At 42.4% G+C, this 21058-nt stretch overlaps 1 protein-coding gene across 1 annotated transcript in view; it reads left to right on the top strand.

Moving 5' to 3' along the window:
* Positions 1-1495: 1495 nt before the first annotated feature.
* The window catches only part of IGF2BP3 (insulin like growth factor 2 mRNA binding protein 3), a 111238-nt gene continuing 91675 nt past the window's right edge, over positions 1496-21058 (top strand). Inside the window, exons 1-2 of the mRNA XM_014894347.2 lie at positions 1496-1854; positions 3111-3171. Of these exons, the coding sequence (XP_014749833.1) occupies positions 1680-1854; positions 3111-3171 (236 nt within the window). The 5' untranslated portion in view covers positions 1496-1679. The remainder of the gene's footprint in view (positions 1855-3110; positions 3172-21058) is intronic.

Below are 21058 nucleotides of genomic sequence, written 5' to 3'. Positions count from 1 at the left end.
CTGGCTTTCATTTCCGTATCCTTTCTTCATCTTCAGGCAACGTTTTGTTTGCACTGGAAAGGCTCCACACCCCCAAACCCCTCCCCCACAAGCCCACCATTGTATCTGTACGAATGTGGAGAATTATGAATGGTTCCTTAGACCGGGCAGGGGGAGGGGGGGAGGAAAAGAGGGGGGTCGCCAAATCCCTTTGTGTGCCGTTACCAGCCGAGGGCAACGGTGCCTTCGCGTTTCCCCCCACGCCGTCCACCATTGCCCAGATGGGCAGGGAGCGCGGCCCCCCCGCCCTTCCCCGGTCCGGGCAGCTCCCTCGCCCCAGGACTCTCTTCTTCATCATCCCCCAACTCTCCTCCACCCCTTTGTCTTTTTTTTTTTTTTTTTTCCCCTCTCCCCCTCTTTCTCCTTTCCCTAAGACTCAGCGCGAGGGGCACCGCGAGTAATGCGGGATCATTACCATATGGGGCTCCTCCGGGGCTAGAGGGACCCCCCGCCCCCGCCCCGCAGCCCCCCAGCACGCAGCCGCGGCGGCGCTGCGCGGGAGCGGATCCCGCTCTCTCCCCGGCCACCTCCCCCCGCCATCGCACCCCCTCTTTTTCCTCTCCCTTTTCCTCCTCCCCCCAACCCATACTGCCGGGGAGCGGGATCGCCCAGGCACGACCCCGATGAATAATCCCCACCGCCTGGCACGGCGGGGGAGGAGCGGGGCGGGGGGGGCGGGCATTGCAGTGCCTTTTCCCCTCCCTCCCCGGGATCACACCCCGCTCACACGGGGGGAGGTGCGGCCGCCCAGCCGTTTTTGGGCGGAGGGGGCGCGCAGAGCGGACTCCCCCGGCGGAAGGGCAGAGGCGGCGCAGACCGGAGCCCACCCAACTCCGGTTTCCATTTCCCCCGCCCTCCGGCCCTCTCTAAACTTGTCCTGTCCTGTCCAGCCTCCCCCCACCCCTCTCCCCGTCCTTCACCCCAGCCATCCTCCTCCTCCTCCTCCGTGAGTGTGTGTGCGCCCCATCCACTCGCTAATTGAAGAGCTGGGATTCCTCACGTGAGAAGTTGATTTGTAGTTTGAACACGTGGCTCATTCAAAAAGCCGGAATATTCAAGTAATTTTTTTCTCTCTCTCCGTCCTTCCCTCCCCCCTCCCCTTCTCTCTCTCTCTCTTTTTTTTTTTTTTTTTTTTTTTTTAATACGGAGAGGCGGCGCCTGCATGCACGTAGTGTGACATTTTCATAGTCCGCCTGCTGCTGCCAAAGGGGCTTGGGGGCAAGACAAAAAAAGTAGTTTTTTTTTTTCCCCTCCCCTCCTCCTTTTCCTCTTCTCAGCCCGCCATCCGCGGCCCCGGCGCTGGGTGTTTCCCCCGTGCCCCCCATGCGCCCGGGTAGCACGGCAGGCACTTAGGGCTCCCGTTTGGCCACGCTTTTTTTTTTTCTTTCTTTTTTTTTTCCTTTTTTTTTTTTTTTTTTTTTTTTTTTTTTTTTTTTTTTTACCCCGAGAGAGAGAGAGAGGGAGGGACACAAGCTGCAGATCTGATTTTTTTTTTTTCCCTCTCCCTGTCCTCTCTCTCTCTCTCTCTCGCTCTCTCCTTCCTCCATCGCATTTTGTTTTATTTCCCCCTTCCTCCCCACCTCCTCTCGCAAGACGAGGGTTGCAGTCCGCGGTGCGCGCCTCCCCGAGCCGCCAGGAAGATGAACAAGCTCTACATCGGCAATCTCGGCGAGAACGTCAGCCCTCTCGACCTGGAAAGTCTCTTTAAGGACTCCAAGATACCCTTCTCGGGCCAGTTCCTGGTGAAGACGGGGTACGCCTTCGTGGACTGCCCCGACGAGAGCTGGGCCATGAAGGCCATCGAGGCACTTTCAGGTGAGCGGCCCCTTCCACCACCCCCGCCCTCTCTCTCCCCGCAGCCCCGACGGCTCCCGCCGCTCGCGCTCCTCCGCGGCCGCGGAGCGGCTGCAGCGCCGGCCTGGGCCGCGCCGCGGGTCTGGGGGGTGCTGAGGGGCGCCGGGCGGTCCCCGTTCCCTCGGCCCCCAGGCGAGGTGGGAACTGTTGTTTTCCGAGCGCGGCCGGAGCCGCCCGGCCTTCCCGTGGCGCCTTTGCGCGGGGCTTACGCGGCGGCGGCCCCCCGGGAGTGGCCGGGGAGGGGCGGGAGCCTGGGCCCAGGGACCCGCGGCGCGGCGGTTCCCATGTTTTTCCAAGCCCCACGGCCAGCCCTGCCCGGCCGGGGGCCCTCGCTGCATTGTGGGGGGGGCGGTGAGTGCAGTGAGGCGGAGGCGGGCTGCGGGCGCGGAGCCCTGCGCGGGGCAGCGGCTGCACACACCCCCCCGGGCACAGCTGGACTCCCCCGCAGCCCCTCACAGGGGCCACCTCCCCCCCCCGAGCGGGCTGGGGCTCCCTTCGGCTTGGCTTAGGCCGCGGGGCTGGGGGCGAGCCGCCGAATTGCTCCAAACTTGGGAGGGGGGGAGCCCTGCCTGCCCCCCCGCCCCGCGCTGCCCTGCTATTTATTTCGGTTTCTCTTCGCTGCTCTCACGCACCCATCACCGCCTCCAGCAGCGCCGGCTCCCGGCCCCGACATCCTGTTTTTGTGTGCTTAAAAAAAAAAAAAAAAATTATTTTCGCGTGAAGCGGCTTTGCGGAGGTCTGCCGGGAGAGGCTACCTCGGAGGAGATGGGCTCAGGTCTGCCGGGAGAAGCTGCCTCGGAGGATCTGGGCTCGGGCTGCGCTCCGCGCCTCCCTTCGGCTCCCTTCCCGCCGGCTTCCGCGCAGAAAATCGCCCGAAGTTGGCGGCGCGGGGGGCGGCGGAGCCCCCGCTCCCCCTCCCCGAGACGGGGCCGAGCCCGGCTCCCGCACACGGCGTTCCGCGGGCTGCTGGCAGCGCGGGGCGGGGGAAGGGGCCCCGCCGAGGGCAGCGCGGCTCCCCCGCGGCCCCGGGCGCCTTCCCGGGCTGTGCCGCCTTCCCGGGCTGTGCCGCGGCCCCGCTCCCCGCTGCCCGGGCTGCCGATGAATGGGCTAACGTGTTGCGCTCCTGTTTCCTGCCTCGCACCCCTGCGAGCCCGCTCCTGGAGACGGGGACGCACAGCCGCGCTCGAATATTTTCCCCTTTCTGTTTTTCTCGGCAGGTAAAGTGGAGCTGCATGGGAAACTCATAGAAGTTGAACATTCGGTCCCGAAAAGACAAAGGTAATTTATTTTTATCCACACCCCCCCCCAGCCCCCCGCCCGCCACCCCCCCCCCCCCCGAACCGCCCCTTGCCCTTAGTTATCCAGTGAGAAGCAATTTGAAAAATGCTTAGGTTTGTGTTTCTCTTCCCTGTAGATAAATGGACCGCTTTCTTAAACCCACAGGCGTGCACTCAGTGCAGTCCGAGAGGTTTTCTAGAATCACCCCATGTATTTCTAAATGTAGTGTGTTGGTCAGGCAGCAGCGGTACTATTTAATTTATTTTTTTTAAAAGGCACTTTTCTATGGGAGAAGCAAATTATTATGGCCTGATGGCAAATGATTGTGTAGATTTTAAAATTTAAAGTTCCGTGAGAAGAGTTAAAATCTGTGTGCTAGCAGGAAATGAAATGTGGTGTTGTGCACTGTATAACGGGCAAGCACGTGAGCTCTGCTTCAGCAACAAAAAGCACCTTGTAAATATACTGGTGGTTATATTTTTTTGATCCTGCCATGTTGGAGTCTGCAGCATTTTACAGGCACATAGTACAGGTCTCATCTGTATTTGAGAGGATTTTATCATCGCTATTTTGAGCTGGTCTATAGAAGCAGCAGGAGAAGGACTCCTTCCCAGTAAGGACAGGATTTATGCATCCTTAATTTCTAAACAATTTTTGCAAGGCAGTAATTTTGTTGAGCCTCATGTAAAGAAGAAATATTTGGAATAAAGCAGTAGTATTTTTATGCTGCCTATAGCAATTCAGCCTGCTTCTTTCACAAATATTTATATGATAGAAAACCTGGCATGCACTAGAGAGTAAAAAAAAAAAAAATAGATCAAACTTTCCACGTGCTTGTTCCTGCACTCCATTATTCAATCTGGGAAGTATGTCTGTCTGTGAAACTTTATTACAAGGGGCTTCTACTATTTCAGGATTATTTTAAAAATCGCAGTCTTTTAAAGATAGTTGACTAGGAAAGATGGTTTATCTGTCTCGATGGGCATTGTGTCATGGTATTTTGAGAATTAGAAGTTTGATCATCTGTTTGGTGTTTAAATAAAGCTTCACTTGAGAAAGTATGGTGGTTTTTTGCTCTAGTTAAGGGAAGGGGGAACCCCTCTCTGGACAAATTGATTGCATGTGAATCTTTATGGTTACATTTATTTGATACTTTTCATTGAAAATTAATATGGTGTATGTGCTCTTTCTCCTTTAATATGCAATGCATATAGTTTTGAATTACAGCAGCATACATTTCATGTGTTTTGTATAGAAAAATACTGTTGTAAGTGGAATACACTTTTAGATTTAAGAAGAAAATTCCATGGGACATATAAAAATTGATGATTTCCTATTAGCCAAATAAATAAATTTACTGTTATGCTTATTAATCTTAACCTTCCACAAAGAGCATTCTACTTAGGCCTTTGAAAAGAAATTCATTACACTTATATAAAGGTAAATTTAAAATTACTGGTGCTTCCCCAACTTTTTTTTTTTTTTTAATCATTGCTAAATGTGCTTTAAAGAATTTTTTTGTTCTTTCAGCTACCAGCTGAAATGGTGTAAAAGTCCATTCTTTGTACTGGGTATCGTGCCCTATTTGTGAATTAGCAATTATCAGAAACATTTATCTGTCTGTAACTTGTTGAAAAGAATTCTGCACTGAACTTCAAGCAGTTTTCTAGGCATGCATTGCCTGCATATGGGCATATTGAAAAAATTGCAAATGTAATTGTATCAGCATACCCATACCCGTACTGCTTTTCCCAAAGCCCTTATTTGTTAAAACACTGTTTCATCGTGCATTATCATGTTGGAATGTATTAGATATAGTTCAGATTTATACTACTGTTTAAGAGAAAATTAAATTGTATTTCTCTTGACTGTACTTCCTTCCCCCTTTGTTTCCACTCCCCCTCTCCTGAAATCCAATATAGAGAGCCACTTAAAATTCATTCAGTGGCCTCCATATGTAATAGTGACTCTCTTGTTCCTTTTATAGATGTCTAATTTTTTTTGGGGGGGGGGGGCAGGGGGGAGAGCACCAAAAAGTTAAGAGATTTTTTTTTTTTCCCTTGTTTTCCTAAACATTGCTTGCTGGCGCATATTTAGAGTTGCTAGCTGCATGTAAAAACAGTTTTCAAATGTTGAGTATTGTTGGTAAAAGTGGCTAAGGTGGTTTCAAAGTAACTTATTGGAGGTCCTTGTATCTTTTTTTGCACCAGGGGAAGGTGTAGGAGCAGCTGGGGTGTGGTGGGGGGTGTTGCTGGCCAGGCCCACCCAGTGTGTTTGCGCGCTGTAAGGCCGGGAAGCGCTTTCCAAAGAGCCCTGTGCTCTCCAGCGGGCGAGATACGCCTGGAGAAGTGACGCCATTTAAAAAAAAAAAAAAAAAAAGAAAAGAAAAAGTGGATGCGTCAAGTCTGTCTTTCAGCATGAGTGTACAATTAATAGTTTGGTCAAACGATTACTTCATAAGAGCAAAAGTTTTGTAGCACAACGAAATTATTCAATACATTGTATTGACCTCTGCTGCTTTGAGGCTGCCTCATGGAGACTCCTAGGTTCCCTCCTCACAAACCTGCTGAAACATGATTTTTATGGGGGTTTCTGTTGGTTCATTTATTTTTTTTAACCAGAGTATGTACGTTATCACTCACAAAGGTAGTTTGTGGGTATCTTTCTCCAGAGAGAGCTGAGGTGCACAGGAGGAAAGGGTAAGGGTTTGGTAATCCATATCCTTGTCACATAAAGGAAGGTCAAGAGGTGGTGTCAGCTAGGGCTGCCATGAAGTTGAACTGAATCTAGAAGACATGGAGTGTGCCTGGCTTGTTATTCAGGGCAAAATTCTTGGGCCCAGTAGTCACTGCATTCCAGCCCTTGCTGGATCTTCTGATTTGAAGTGGGCACACCCAGGTTTGCAAACTTGCCTTCCTACCTGCTGTGGAAGGAAGTAAGGAGAAGAGCCTGTGTGTGGCTTTCTCCCTCCCCACCACTTCCCTAGAAGTATTTAAAACCAGACAAGGAGATATGCTCTGGTTGAAAAAAGAGCCCTGCTCAAGGTTTTCTTGATGGAAGGGTGGGGAATTATTTTGGGGGAGGTGCAAAGCATTTAATAAGCTCAGGAGTAGATTCCTGACTTACTATAGAAATCTCAAGGGAATGCCAAAGGAATGCAGCATTTCTGCATTCAGACCCCTTGGTGTGGAAGAAGGCTATTGCAATATTTAAGGGTTTAGGTCACTTTATGCAGAAGTTAGAGGAGGCACTGTAGTGATTTTGACTGCTAGTCACGCTCTGGAGGGAAGGCAGGGCACCGTTAGTCACATCCCCTGCTCAGAGGAGTTCTCTCCTGACAAAGCGGCAATGCCGGAGGAGGACGGTCCTGCCCATGGCGTACGTGGAACTTGTGGTGCGAGGCTTTGGGCACTACCTCGCCGCAATCCAAGAGCAGCTGGTATCTCACGAGGCGATGTAGGCTGCAATCTGATTATTCAAATGGCCCTGATGTCACTTGTGCGTAATGAGGGGGGAGGGCAGGCGCTAACTCTGGGCACCTGGGGATGTGCCTGGCACAGCCTCCCGGCCTGGCTTCCATGCCCAGGTGGGTTTCCCACCCAGACCTGATGCACTCGCCTGCTCCTGGGGCCTTCAGGTACCTAAAATGCTCACAAACACCTCAGCTGTGGTGACGGTGAGGTGTTTTTCTAATTGGAAGGTTAATTATTTTTTTCCCCCCCACCTCTAGGTCTCTTTGTTGAGCAAATAAATTGGCTGTGTCTCTTCTGTGGGATGCGTTTGGGAAGGGAGCAGGAGAAGTGGGTAACGGAGCAGCACCCTGTAGGTAATGCTGCTCTAGGGGGGAGCAGTGGCCTGAAGATGGGCTTCACCTCTGATGCTGAGGTGTCCAAAGGCTGATTTGAGGAAAACAGGCCCCAGGTCCCCTCGTGCAGCCACCTGTGTTCCACGGGTGACCATTAGTTGGGAATTGGATTGTGTTGCTAATTTTCAGTATAATGAGGATTTGTGTCCTGTGTGCATAAGACGGGTGGGAAAAGGTTTTGTGATGTTAAAGTATGCGTGGTGGCTGCAATGGTCATGTTTATTAAAAAAAACCAAAAAAACTAGTTGCATTGATTTTTAGTTTTGTTTCTGTAAATATAAAGTAGATAGAAATATGCTTAAAGAAGACATGTTAGAGAATATGCCATTTCTTAGCTGTACTTGTTCTCTTTTCTGTGTGCAAACTTAGAGTGTTTTTGAGAGTGAAGGGCCAAAACTTCACATAGTGATTTAAGGTTTTTATTCTGTTTCCACATTTGTTTTTGTAGATGTGAACAGGAGATTTTCTGTTTTGATCTTTGAAATTTTACAACTAGAGTGGAAATACCAGTTGTGGCTATTCCTTTATAGACAATGAGTTATGACAAAACCAGATAATCTTCACCAACTGTGTTGACTGTTACATTGTGGGAAATTTAATTTTTATAGTTCTTCATACTGTTTGATCATTAATTAAAAAAAAAAATTATTTCTTGCTGCAATTTTTAAAAATCAGCTGGAACACGTAAAACACAGCTGCAAATGTGTGTCCTGAAAGGTTGGCCCTGTTCTCGTTTTGCTAACTTCCCTTTACAGAAGGTACCCTGAGAAATATACTTGTAGTGGACTTTAAATTGTGCATAGATATGGTAAATTTAAAAGGAGTGGAATAAAAAATAACGTTTTGGAAGTGTAATTCAAGGGTAGTAAAAATATGATCAGGAAATGTTTAAGATTTTTTTTTTTATTTCTCCCTTTTTTTCCCTTCAAGCATGGGGTAATAACATTTTCCACATTTTTTGAGACCTTGAAAGTGGTATTTTTGCAAAATGGGGCTGTGTTCATTTCAGTCACTCTTTTAAGTGCAGAGCATAGGAGTCTACAGTGCTGGAGTCCTTTTATGGCTTCTGGCTAGCTACTGGGTGGACTTCAAATGTTCAGTTTTGACCTGAAAAATTTTGAAATGGCCTGAGATTTACCTGCCTAACAGAAAATATGATGCTTGCCATGATGCCTGTGAGAGAGGGACGCAGGCAGAATTAAAATACACCTAATATTAGCCATGGGCAAGGCTAGTCCTTCAGGGAGCCTCACAAAAAAGGTTTTTCACTCCTTAAACCTGTTCCTCTCCTTAGGGTCATCTTATCTTTTACTATTTTATTGTCCTGGGATTTTGGTAAAAATATATAGTGGCATGGACCACAGCTAAAGATAGTCTTTCTTCTGGTGACCTCATCCTTGTGTGAGTCCAGTGAGATAGGCATGGGACAATATTGATGTAGGACTTTTTTCCTTGTAATTTAAGAGTAAAATTTATTATTGGAATTTGATTATTCAGAATCAGTAAACGGGTAGAGAGCATGTGCAAAATCTGAATGCTCTAAAATCTAAGTATGGATGACACCTTCATATTTCTTATCTGGAGAGGGATGGATTAGAAAGTTTCAATAGATCTGATACATTTAGCAATATCAAGATCCTATATGTGGTTCCAGAGTGCTTCAAGACCACTCTCTTCTAAAGCACTTTCATTTTCATGTGCAAAATATCTATCTCCACATCAGTCCATTCTTCATCTCCAATGATGCAGAATATAGAATTATGTAGTTATATGCTAATTACCCTTGAAAGCTAAGGTAAAACCATAACTTTTCCTTATTTTGTCTAGAAACATGGTGGAATCAAATACTTGAGCATTATTTTATAGTTTTAGTCTGAGGTTTCCGTACTCCTTCCTTTTTAATTTTTTTCCTGAGCATGTCAAATGTAGGCACTTGAATGCCTTTTCACCCTGCATCTTTGCTGAGCGAGTGTTACCTCTGCTGCCCAAATGAGGAAAACATCTTGAATGTGCCATTCAAAAATCTCCCTGTCTGTCTGTGCTGGGGAGACCAGGTAGCCCAGTGCTTAACTGGTGCTACCCAGCCTTTCTGGGCATGTCTGTCCATCTGGATACTTCAGTGACAGTTGTTCCTTGTCATCAACTGGAATATGTAATTTGGCTTTGAAAAATTTGTGTGTGGGAGCAAGAGCTCCTGTGTGTTTTCGGTAAGTATCAAAAAATTGTAATTTTATATTACCTCCTGGTTTTGCTTCTTTCCAGATCTGCAACATTAGTTTGTGAGTGTGTTTTCATGGATGCATATATTTGAGAGAGAAGAAAATCTTGATTATATGTCGTGGGATACTTAGCAAATGAAGTGCATTACCCTAATATTGACCCTAGTAAACCTTAAAATACTGTGTGTGTAATGGCAGTAAAAGACTGGTGCCAAAAATGGTGGTTTTCCATTTTTTTTTTCCTGCCAGTGCATTAAAATTTCAAATTGAGAAATTATAATACTAATTGTTATTTTGCTGACTTGTATTATTGCGACAGCTGGCACCAGAGGAACCTACAGTATAAAAGGTCTCCTGTTCAACATTGCCTCAGCAGCCGTGTGCTTCCCCTATAGCCTGTCTCTTCATGGTGCAGGGGAATCAGCATCTACTCAAAATGTCCTTTTGCAGATCTGAAAGAATGGAAAACTGCCACTAACATGCAAAATGAGGTATTCTGTGCTTTTAATTAAGTTAAAATTTGGGTAAGAGCACAGATAATGAGTCAAAGAGGGATCTGACTCTTCTTGGGTATGGGACTAAGTACAGAAATGAAACTGTCTTGAAATAGATGATCTTCAGCTGGGAAGGGCTTTACTCCATTTTAAATTTTTTGGTGTCCTGATTATCTTGTGTCTATAGCCTCTGCATTATTTCTCACCAATCAGTAGTTTCAAAGAGAATGTGTATGTATATGTGTGTCTCTCGTGTGTGTGTGTATATATATATCCACATATGCATTTTAAAAGATTGTATTACCATAAAATAATTTGCAGTTTAAGAAGGAACCAGCTAAAAATATCTGGAGAATTTATAAAAATAGTGAGGTTGGGGTTTTTTTTGGGTTGGTTCTTTTTTTTTCCTAGTACCAATACCCTTGAACACAACTGGAGCTGAATGTTCACTTTTGAAAGATTAACTTTCACGCTCAGCTGAACTTTAGGAATGTTATTTTAAAATATGTAGTCTACACCATGTGTCCAATACATTTTTCCTCTTTGAAAATAGCAGTGCTTTATTGTTTTGGTAAATAGTTTTTAATTTTTAAATGTTAAATGTACAGGTTCTCTATGTTTTCCCTCAAAAACAGAGCTCTCCTCACCTTAATGGAGCCTTAAAAATTGTAGTGTAGAAATCAAAATTCCCAATAAAGGGAACTCTAGTGTGTGTGAACAAAAATTTCTGTTGGGAAAAAATAATAAGCTTAAGTTATTTAGTTGGGTTTGCAGTTACTTATGTTCCTGAAATTTCATATTAAAGAGCAGTCAGAGATGGAGCAAAACTTGTTGGGCTTGGATTTGGAATTTCTTCATGAAATATCTATCATGCGTTGATCAAGGTCGGGCTCTAATTTTCCAGGAATAATCAGGGCAGGAGTGCTGGCCATGAGGGAGGGAGGGGTGGGGGAATCCCTGCCTCCCTAGGTGAGTTGTGCTGTGCAGGTGCTCCACACAACTTGGATCCTAGGGCCTGATCCTGCACTCTCTGCCCCTTCTCCCCTGCCTGAGAGGGAATCCTGAATCCCGAGTGTGCTGCGGGGACACTTGGGAAACAGAGTTGACAAAATGTCTCTAGCTTTGATAGGGAAAATGCATATGTCTAGCAAAGGCAAAAGACACCAGTAGTTTGTTTATTTGTTTGGGTTTTTTAATAGTTTTTAAAAAAATTACAGAACAGATAATCCAGAAATTTATTTTTGGTGATAGAATGAATTATTTGGTTTATATGCATTGGGGATATTCTTTGTGAAGGTGGCTTCCTGGCTATCATGAAAGAATAGTTCAATTTTTCCTCCTACATCTAAAGTAAAAATTTCAAAGAAGAGTCTCGTTAGGGCAGTGCTTGGAAAATAAAATTTGTGGGATGCTAGAGGAATTTAGGTAGTTAATCATTGACAATAGATTATATTTCTAACTTAAATCTTATAATTTTTAAAATATGAATTCTGATATAGATACTTTAAATGATTTTCTGGTAAAAGTTTGGTGGCAAACTTATGCAGGTAACAGCTAGAGAAAAAAATGGTCTATCTTGGACTATTGCTGCTAATTTATAAACATTTTTTTCAAATGACTTGGCTAGCTGTACACCAGCTTGCACAGGCTCCCCTCACCATTGAGCTACTGGTTTGCTAGAGTTGTGCGCTCCTGTGCTGTAGAGAGCACAAGGGTCTTTCCTACCGGGGCAAACAGGATTCCTGGATGAACCACATCTTTTTTTTTTTGGTGGAAAACCAGTGCTCCTGTGTACAGAGGGAGCTGTTCACCAGGGTCAGGCGAAGGGATTCGGTGCCATGTGTCTCTTAGTGGTATCGATCACAGTGGCTGCTGGTGCTGATCAGCAGCAAGAGCTCTCACACGGTGAGGTTTGTGTCAATAGCAGCTTGATTATTTAAGCCAGTTCTAGGTGGTGGTGGGCAGCAGCATAACTTGGTGTTAGGCTAACCAAAAGTGTTAAAAACTGCCATTGCTAACCAGGAGCCACTACTATTGACCTGAGAGAAGTGCTGCAGTATCTCAATACTAGTTTGTTATATGTAAATTAATACAAATATTTGTATGAATTTTCTACCTGGACAGAAACTTTTAACATAGGATAAGAAATAAATGAGGAATGGACAGCTCTTATTGTTGTTTTTTTTTAAAAATACTATGTACTAATTACCAAATTTCTTTTCAGAGTTTAATTGTAGAACTCAGTAGGAGTGGTGTAAAATTGTTCTTGTACTGCTAATACTAGTTCGTTTGAAGACGCATCAGAATGCTTATTCTGCTAAAATAATTTTTTAAAAATCCACCCCCTAAAGCAACCAAACACCCCACATTGTTGTAATAGCCAAAAAGTAGAGAATAAATTTTTTTTATTAAGTACTAAGATTGCTATTTGCTTCAGATCATCACTAAAGAAACAAATGGTGAGTTTCTGTTCTAATTGATGCCTTGTTCTGTGTTTCTGCTTATGATCTTTATTTAGAGTGTATTATATACCTCTATTTAGAAATTTCCATTTTTTTCCTGTCTTGCACTTGAGAGAGAATTTTTATAAATAATGTAATTTCTACCCATTCTTTTGCACTGGCTTAAACTCTTAAACACTCTTAAATAAGAAGTGATTGTTGACATATAAATATGTCCGAAATTCTGCATTTAACATAGAATGGTAAGCTTTAGATAAAAGTGGTGTACACACCCTTGGTACAACTGGGCTTTATGGCAGTTGTTCAATTGAACTCAAAGCATGGGCAGAATTGTGTTTAACCTACTCATAGTTGAAGCTACCTATTTTTTCTTGAAAGTAATCTTGGGAAAACAGTTTGGAGACGAGTCACTAACTGAAGTCTTGAAATTATAAGGATTGCTGTACCTTTGTGTTCGACTAGCTTCACTAAAATCACAGAATTGCATTCACTGGCCGAGGTTGGATTTTGCCTGCCTCTGGGCAAGTAATAAGCTTATGTACATTGCTTTTCTTCCTGGCCCTTGGGCTCACGTCACCTGATCCACACAGTTCACCCAGTATGACTCGTGCTGGTTTTGCACATTCTAAGCTCAGCACCTTAGCATGAAACTGAGACTTGTGTTCAGACCCAGCAGCACCCGTGTGGTTATGTCAGCCTCCCGCTGAATAGCGGAGCCGAGTTTGGTGCTGGAGCACTCCAAAAAATGGTTTTTGCAAATGGAAGTTGAAGTTAATCTTAACTTTTTAAGCTAGAGACTGCTGGTGGAAATCGCATGTGACTTTCTATTCCAGAAAGCCTCTCTTTCACATAGTTCCCACTTGTGCCACCGGATCTATCACTTTGAGTGGTTCCTTTGGGAGAAAAGGAAAATAAAAAGGGCAAAGCATGGAAGAGTCTGTCCAAATCTTAGTCATGTCTTACCATGATAAAAGCCTGCAAATTCCGTGGGAACAAAGGGCATTTGAGCAGTGATAGTTTTCCAGAGGTGGCTGTGGTGTGTCACCTACCTGTTGAGACTGGAGCGAGATGAGGAGAGCTTGGCCTGATTTGTGGGGACTGAGGGAGGTGTCTTGACCTCTTTTCCTCTTTTCCCTCTAACATTTGGCAATGTGAACTTCCCTTGCTCTCTGTGTAAAACGTGTATGTGGTTGTGAAGTATTAAAATGTGTCTTTGAGGTTTGTGGGAGGAGAGGGAGGGAGTGATTGCTTTGTTTTGGAGCTTTTGGTAGCTCCAGTTCTGGTTGTGACTGGCAGTTCTGCCTCACTGCAGAGTCCAGCACTAGGGCACGAAGCTGATGCCAGCACCATTTGAAATAAGCTGAATTTTTGGGGGATGAGGGTGGGGAGTAAAGACACACAACCACAGTCTTAGAAAAAAGTGGTTAGTAACCTCCAAAGAAGGATTACTTATACCTGTGGTTTAATATATTGCAACACCACTGTCTTCCTTAAATTTGTTTTCATTTGCTATTTTAACTTCTTCCACCTCTTTTAAAAAATGTTCTTAAATCCTCAGTTGTTGGGTATATCTGTATGCAGGTGGAATGGTTGAATTTAGAAGCTTTGAAAGGTGTATTTAAACTATATTCAACTGTGCTCCCAGGTACAAACAACTCAATCTATTTGTGGGGCAAGTACCACCTAATTTAGATATCTCTACTTATAGATCAGTACCATATGATTGTAAAAATAAGATAGTAATTACTGTCTTGGTGTGATAATAAGTTTGCACATCTGTATACAAACTAAATTCAAACTAATTATCTGCTAAATAATTTATTAAATGTGGTCAAAATTATCATCTTCATTCATATGAACTTTGTTCATAATCTTAAGTTAAATATCCAGCAAAATGCCATGTCTTTGAAAATTGCGACTTACTCAATGCAAATAATCTCAACGTTAATGATGATTAACCTATAAATTATGATTTAACTGATTAGCTGTAGCATGATATAAGCCTTTTCTTTAAAAGTAACTAATCCAAAATTACAATTTTGCTTAGTTTAATATGAAGTGAACTAAAATAATGCCAATGTTAAATGCTACGTAACGAGTGTACTTTCCAGTGCAGAAATGTAAACTATTATTTTGTTCTCTGGTCATGGCAGTCTATTCAAATCTACAGTGACAGTGAAAAAGTCAGTGCTGTCTGTGATATTCATCTTCAAAACCTGTTCTATATCCTGTTTTCTGTGAAAAAGAAATTTTAAAATATGAAATTATTCATCCTATAATTGCTCTATATACCACTATCTAAAGTCAGGGCAGATTTTTAAATAGTATTACTAATGTGGGGGAAATTATTATATATTAACTGTAAAGGCTGATAAAGAAAATACACTTGCACCTCTTATATACAAGCAATTTTTCAGCATAATTTCCCTTTGAAAGAAATTGTAGAATTGAAATGTTGCATAATTTAAAGTCAGTGAACAATTGAATTTTAGTTGTTGACTTTTCCAGTTGAACAGAATGAAATGATACTCTAAGGCTTTAATCAAGCCCTGGTATGAAAGCTCAGGGATTGCTTTCATATATTATACTATGTAAGCCTGTGTGCACTAATCAAAGCTGCTATGACAAAAGCACAGAAGATTGTTTTGGTAATTCTTAAAAATGAAGTTTAATGCAAGATATAATTAACAGCATTTCTATTAAGTAAATATAAAATATTGCAAAACTTTTACACACAATCTGTGATTCTTTAACTATGGCAGTACAAATTATTTACTGTGCATGGAGATTTACTAGTGTAGATATACTTACCCTGACCAAGTTTTTGCTAAAAAAAAAAAAGGGAAGAAAAGGAAAAACAAAGAAAAAATTGCATGGTTATTACTGCAGAAATGTAGCTTCTCAAAAGATGTCATTTAAAAAGTAATTTTTTTCAGTAACCAGTCTTTAGATTACACTTTAATGTAAAAAATATTATGTCTGTGTGCAAGATGTCTCTTTAGTTCTATGTACCAGCTGAAGGAGTGTGCCTTCTATACTTCAAGGGTATAAAATTTTTTGAGGGGAGAATGTGCAGGTCTTCTAAATAACAAGTTATATTTTTCTGGAAGTACAGCTATGAAATAATTTCTTTCGGTGCTGTTCTCTCCACAAAATTATTGTGTAATTGGATAGCATTAAATTTGTAGAGGATAATTCTTCAGAGAAAATTACTTTAAAAAAGTGAAAATAATGTTTGAAAACCATACATCAAATTTGTCTTTCTTTGCAAGTAACAAGTAGCAGAAATATAGAAGAAGCAAAGGCGTTAAAAAAGAAATTCTGCATCTATTAACATTCAGCATAAAAATGACAAGTCAAACCACAGAGTAGACACTTTTGATGACTTTTGGGTTCAGACAGGGCAAGAGAAAGGAAGGGAAGCTGTTTGGTGGTGATAGTGCAAACCCTACGGGTTGTAGCACTCCTGGTGAAGGTGTTATATCTCATCTGATTTAGGTCACTTAATCAGTTTAAGGCCACGTGGAATTGCCATTAGTAAGGGACAGCACTTGAGTGCTCTTCTTGCTGGTATTCCATTAGTTCAACAAAGTGTACTAGTGAAATAATGACTGGAGCATCAAAGTGAGAATTGGTATCTGTGCAGTCTTGGCTACAGCATGCTTCAATTTATACTCTAAAAGATTATTTTAAACTTATGTTAATAAGGCTTATTGTACTGAAGCTATTGAGGCAGAAGAACTTGTTTATTTTAAAGATAATAAGAAATGTACAGTAAACTTGACATTTCTGATATAAAGCCAGTGGAATATTCTATTTTTTTCCTGTTAGTGTAGTCTAGAAGATTTAAAAGAAACAATTTGTCTTTCCAGTACTTTTAAATATTTTTTATTTGTCTTGAGACTGAAAGGTAGAATTTTTTTTAATTGAAAAAATGTTTTGTCATGTGAACAAATTAACTGCAGGTCATTGTTAGGCTTTGCTAGAACATCAGATGATGAGCATAGTACCTTTCAACTGCTCAATTATCACGTCAGTGTAAGCTATTCTCTTGCAAAGTTGATTAAGATCTATATTTCTGAAAAACAGTAATAAAAATGGGAGTTTCAGTCAGTACAGATGCAGAGTGAAAGCCATGTGTGCACATGCACACTCTAAATACTTTGAGTGGCTCTAAACACTGGAAAGAGCCTGAAACCTGTGGCTGTACATTTGGAAGCGTTGATTTGCTCTGTGCATTTATTAATTTTACATATAGTTTATTTTGTTCCTTGAAGCACTAGGACTATTAATATTTTTAGTTATTATTATATATACAGTTGCCTAAATTAAGTAGTTTGCCCTTGTTGCTATCCTATGTTGTGGAAGAGACTTGAAAATGTCAGGGAGCCAGTATGGTAGCTGAAGTTCACATATACACTTAAAACTGCACTAAGAAGATATTTCACTTATTGTAGTTATACCATATAAGCTTTCTGAAATTAGATGGTGTTTTCAGCAGTACGAGTGTTTGTGTTTCCATTTTTTTAGACTCCACAGGAATCTTTGTTTACTGAGATCCTTTTTGGAATTGGACATTAATTTGTGTCAGTTTTTGTAAAGGAGCCTGAGAGAGGCAGTGAACAGGGTTTTCTACAAAAATTGGATGTGTGAGGTGGTGGTGAAGCGGGATGGGTCCCTGAACTACCCTAATACCATGCTCAGTGTAAGTTCTGAAGTACCTTGTTCTCAACGTGAATGTTTTACATCTGATATTTGATAGCAAAAAAAAAAAAAAAAGTAGCAAATGCTGAGATTGTGTATCAGAGTCTTGCAATTAAATGTTATGAGTGTACGGGAGGAGCAACTCTTGCTATTTTGTTTCCCTTCCAGTCTCCCCCTACCCCCAACCAGAACTGAATTTGTTTATTCTGGGGGGTACAGTGAACTCAAATCGAGTATGAACAACTGTACTTTCACTTAAGTGTGACCTGAAGGAGACCAAAATAGGTTGGAGTCGCTGTGTATGGCTGTGGTGTAAGGAATCCGGGAAGCATTTCCGATGTTCTCTGCACACACAGGCTCGTGGTTGAGCAGTTGGTCTCAGCAGCATGGTGGCTACTGAATTTGTCTACGAGTGCTGCTAATTTTATTTGGATATTTCAGTCTGAGAAGGGTGAATCACTGAGTTATTGTTAGATGAGATCTAATCTGGTGCCATACCTCCCATACCAAAAAAAAAGTTGCCAAAATTTTACATAGTACGTGCTATGTGTCACTTATTTCCATTGGATTTCTAACTGGTTTGCAAACTCCTGCCGAGTAAGAGATGGTAGTAGGGAAGACGTGCAAAATAAAAATACTGTGAGGCTTTATCCAGCAGCTGCTTAGAACAAAGTATCTTGTTGGCTTTTTAATTATTGCAGTCCTGGTACCTTTTTCTTTGCTTCAGAAATGACTCTGAAGTATCCTTCACCATTCCTTTTTGCTGCTTGGGCTCTTTGAAGGGAGCTGAATTAATTGGAAATTAAGAAAAATTAGAGAGACAAAAGAAAATAGTTGTGGTGCTTTTTTTTTTTTTTTTTTTTTTAATCTACTGTACCCTAGCCCCTTACTTGGCCACATACTGCAGGGGAACCCTATGCAAATTACAGTCTGGGGCCGCTTCTTACAGCTGATGTAGATTTTCATAGCTGGTTTATAATGGAAGTAGTGACTGCTTCAAGCAGCAGGGCCCTGTGGGCAGTAGGAAAACAGGTGATGGGAGAGAAGAAGCCCTTGGCTATTTTGGTGGCTGAAGAAAATGAGGGGTGTGGAGAAGACAGATAAAAGCTAAGTGCCATGTCCCATTAAGGATATAATGTAAGCAGAATATTTTTGCATGCTTAGAAATCCTTTTGCTCTTAAAGGTGTTTATTTTCAATCTTTCATGCATCTCATGAGTATTTTCACTTTTATTCACATCTCAGTTAGTTGCAAGTTAGTTGTTTGGTGAGAGACTAAATGGCAAGTCACCATAGCTTGAAAAAGTTTGGTCAAAAAAAATCAGCTCCAAAGTACAGTTGTTTAAGAAATAGAGACTCCTGCTCAGAGGAAAAGGGAAAGAGAAAATGTAGCATTTAGAAAAAACAACACACACCCCCATCTCCCCGGAAAAGAGGGGGGGAACCAAACACAAAACCAACCCAACCATAAACTTCACAAGCCACAAAGACAGTCCCATTTTTCTAAAGGACACTAAAATTTCCCATTAAATTTAAAGCAGTGTTTAATTCTTTATTAAAAATAAATAAATCTTAACAGCCTTTTCTATTAACAGCACCTGAAAATGAAAGTTTTTTTTTTAATGAGAAATTCAACATTAGTATGGTAATGGCAGAATCTTCAGAATTTTCTTTTTAAAATGCCGTTATGGTCCACTCAAGGGAATTCACAAATAATGAATATAAGCTTTTAGTCTAATTAGTGATGTGAAGAATTGTCAGGCTAAAACCCTAAAGCAAATAATAACAGGTGAGAGCCTGCTATCCATGTAATCCACCTAAACACAGGAACCACAGCTGGGCTTACGCTGCTCAGTTGGCCTGTTTTGCACGATGTGACTTGGATGTGCCCATGTAAATCTTCTGGCTGCACCTACCGAGCTATCAGCGCGTTCACAAAGGTGAAGATTCTTCCAGAGTGTTGGAGTTACTCCTGCAAGGAGAGCGCAGCCTGGCGCCTGCTCCTCGGGCTGGTGGCTTTGGGCACGCAGTGCACGGCTGTGCTGGCCCCGGGCAGAGGTAGTAAACAAACCCCGTGTTTTGCAGGCGGTGGTAGGAAATTTGATCATCAGCACAGAGGGATCTGTGAGGTAATCCAAGAGTCATATTTTCATTCTGAATGCTGAGATAATGCACCTCCCCAAAGCGGCTGCTTTGCTGCGTTGTGTGTGCAAGATGAAAGGGGGAAAGAGTAGTTAGGAGCCAACTATTATGTCTTGCATGAGCTCTCAGAAAAAATTTTCTTTGTCTAAATTTTATGGAAAATCCTTATTCTGAGTGGTAGTACAGACTGCTTTTAAATCTGGGTCTGGGATTAAATGAGTCAACACAAAGAAAAGTATTGCTGCAGCTTGCCTGTGGCTTAGCCAAGTTTTGTCTGCTTCAATTGCTGAATTGGGGCTGAAACTGGAGCAATAACATTTCCTCTTCAAGTATTGTGCTGACCAGATCAGTGTGTAGAAATAAAAAGTGGTGATGTTTCTTAACAAGTCAGTATTTGAAACCCTTCTCCTTTCTTCTGCTAGGTAAGTTCAAGTTGAACTGGTTGTTTCACAAGCTAGTGGCTTGATTTGACAAAATGTAGTAACTATGTCATCAGAGTGCCTTGTAATATATCCTAGAAATCAAATACCTTTTAATATAAGTGATATAAACACCTCTGTTGTCAGTTAACTGAACCTGAGTTTGTTTTTGAAAGAAATTCAGAATACCTTCATTTTAGGTAGGAAGTGTGATCTGTTGGTTTTGTATTTATCAGAATTACATTTTAGGAAAGAGCACATTGAGATATATAATTTCACGAGTATATGCATCCAAAATTTTATAGGAAAAAAGGATGGCTTGGAATGTCTATTCAATAAGCTTTATTTGAAAGGACTTTACTGCTGTTTGTGAGTTACATTTAGGAATCAGGTGTGAACAATAGAGAGTGACAAGATGGCTTAAGCCCATGAAATTTCAGCGTGAAGAGGGCAGCAGGCAGGGACTGCAGCACCTCTTGCAGGACACTCCAGTGACTTAATCTGTATCATTACCTACATTTACCATGAAGAAAATAATGACAATTCCCCCCTCTCCCCCCAACTAGAAAACTACTGCTTTTTCTCCCAACCACGCTGATCTGAATTGAGAGTTAAGGATTATTTATTTTGTCCTGTAAAATTGGCTTTTTTTTCTATCTTCCCACTAGAAAAGCATTAAAAACACTGATTCACTCTGTTGTGCCCAAGCATCAGTTACTTGAAGCAACCCGAGGGGGAGAAACTAATAAACCCTGTGTGGGGGTAGTTTTTGTGTGGGATTTTCCTTGGCTGTTTTTATTTTGCTGGCTGCAGAGTAAACAATAAGAGACACCTCTTTCCCTTCTCCTATAAATTCAGTTGATTACCAGCAGTTTTCCATTTGGCTACAAGAGTTGCTAACTTTGTTTCTATGGCTGTTCCTGTCAGGACTTTTTATACAGAACTCATTTCTTACCGTATGGCGTTACCCACACTCCATAGAAGGTTTTTTGCTGTGTGGTGTTTTTTTAACATTTCATCTCCAGCTGTCTATGTTCAGTTTGAGTTGTCAGTGAAGTAAGCCTGAGAACTGACAATTTTTGTCTTTGTGCCATTCTTTGGAGCTCGGGGAGCAATTTTGGTGAGTGGGTTTGTGCTGGCATCACGCGTTGCTGTCGGAGCTGGGGCACCACGAACTGGGAGGCAGCTCTGGAGGGTACCAGCACTGGGTGCTGCTGGGTGCAGGCACACTCTGCACCTGTGGTGTGACGTGCCAAGGCTTCTTCCAGGTAACCAGCATGGCAGTGCAGACCTAGAACAGAGGAAATGGACAATCATTTGCTCTTTGTGTGCTCTTAAGAGTGGAAAAGGTAGACCATTTGCTTTCTGTCCCATAGGTATTGAGTTCAAACAGTTGAATGGACTAACATTGTCGATGTTCGCTTGATCTCCTTTCTAACATGTTTAAATCTTTTTCCATAGGCTCTTGTTTAAAAGGAGTATGTTTGTGCTCTTTGGGTTTAAGGCATTAATGTTGTGTGTAGTTCATATGGCTGCTGAAATAAGAGGCTATTAAGTGGTGTTATTGTTGAGAAATGGGAATT

The sequence above is a fragment of the Sturnus vulgaris genome, chromosome 1 (assembly GCF_052056855.1).
Source record: "Sturnus vulgaris isolate bStuVul1 chromosome 1, bStuVul1.hap1, whole genome shotgun sequence".
Taxonomy (NCBI): Eukaryota; Metazoa; Chordata; class Aves; order Passeriformes; family Sturnidae; genus Sturnus; species Sturnus vulgaris.
The sequence above is the reverse complement of the archived record's forward strand: the minus strand, read 5'-3'. Positions and strand labels throughout refer to the sequence as shown.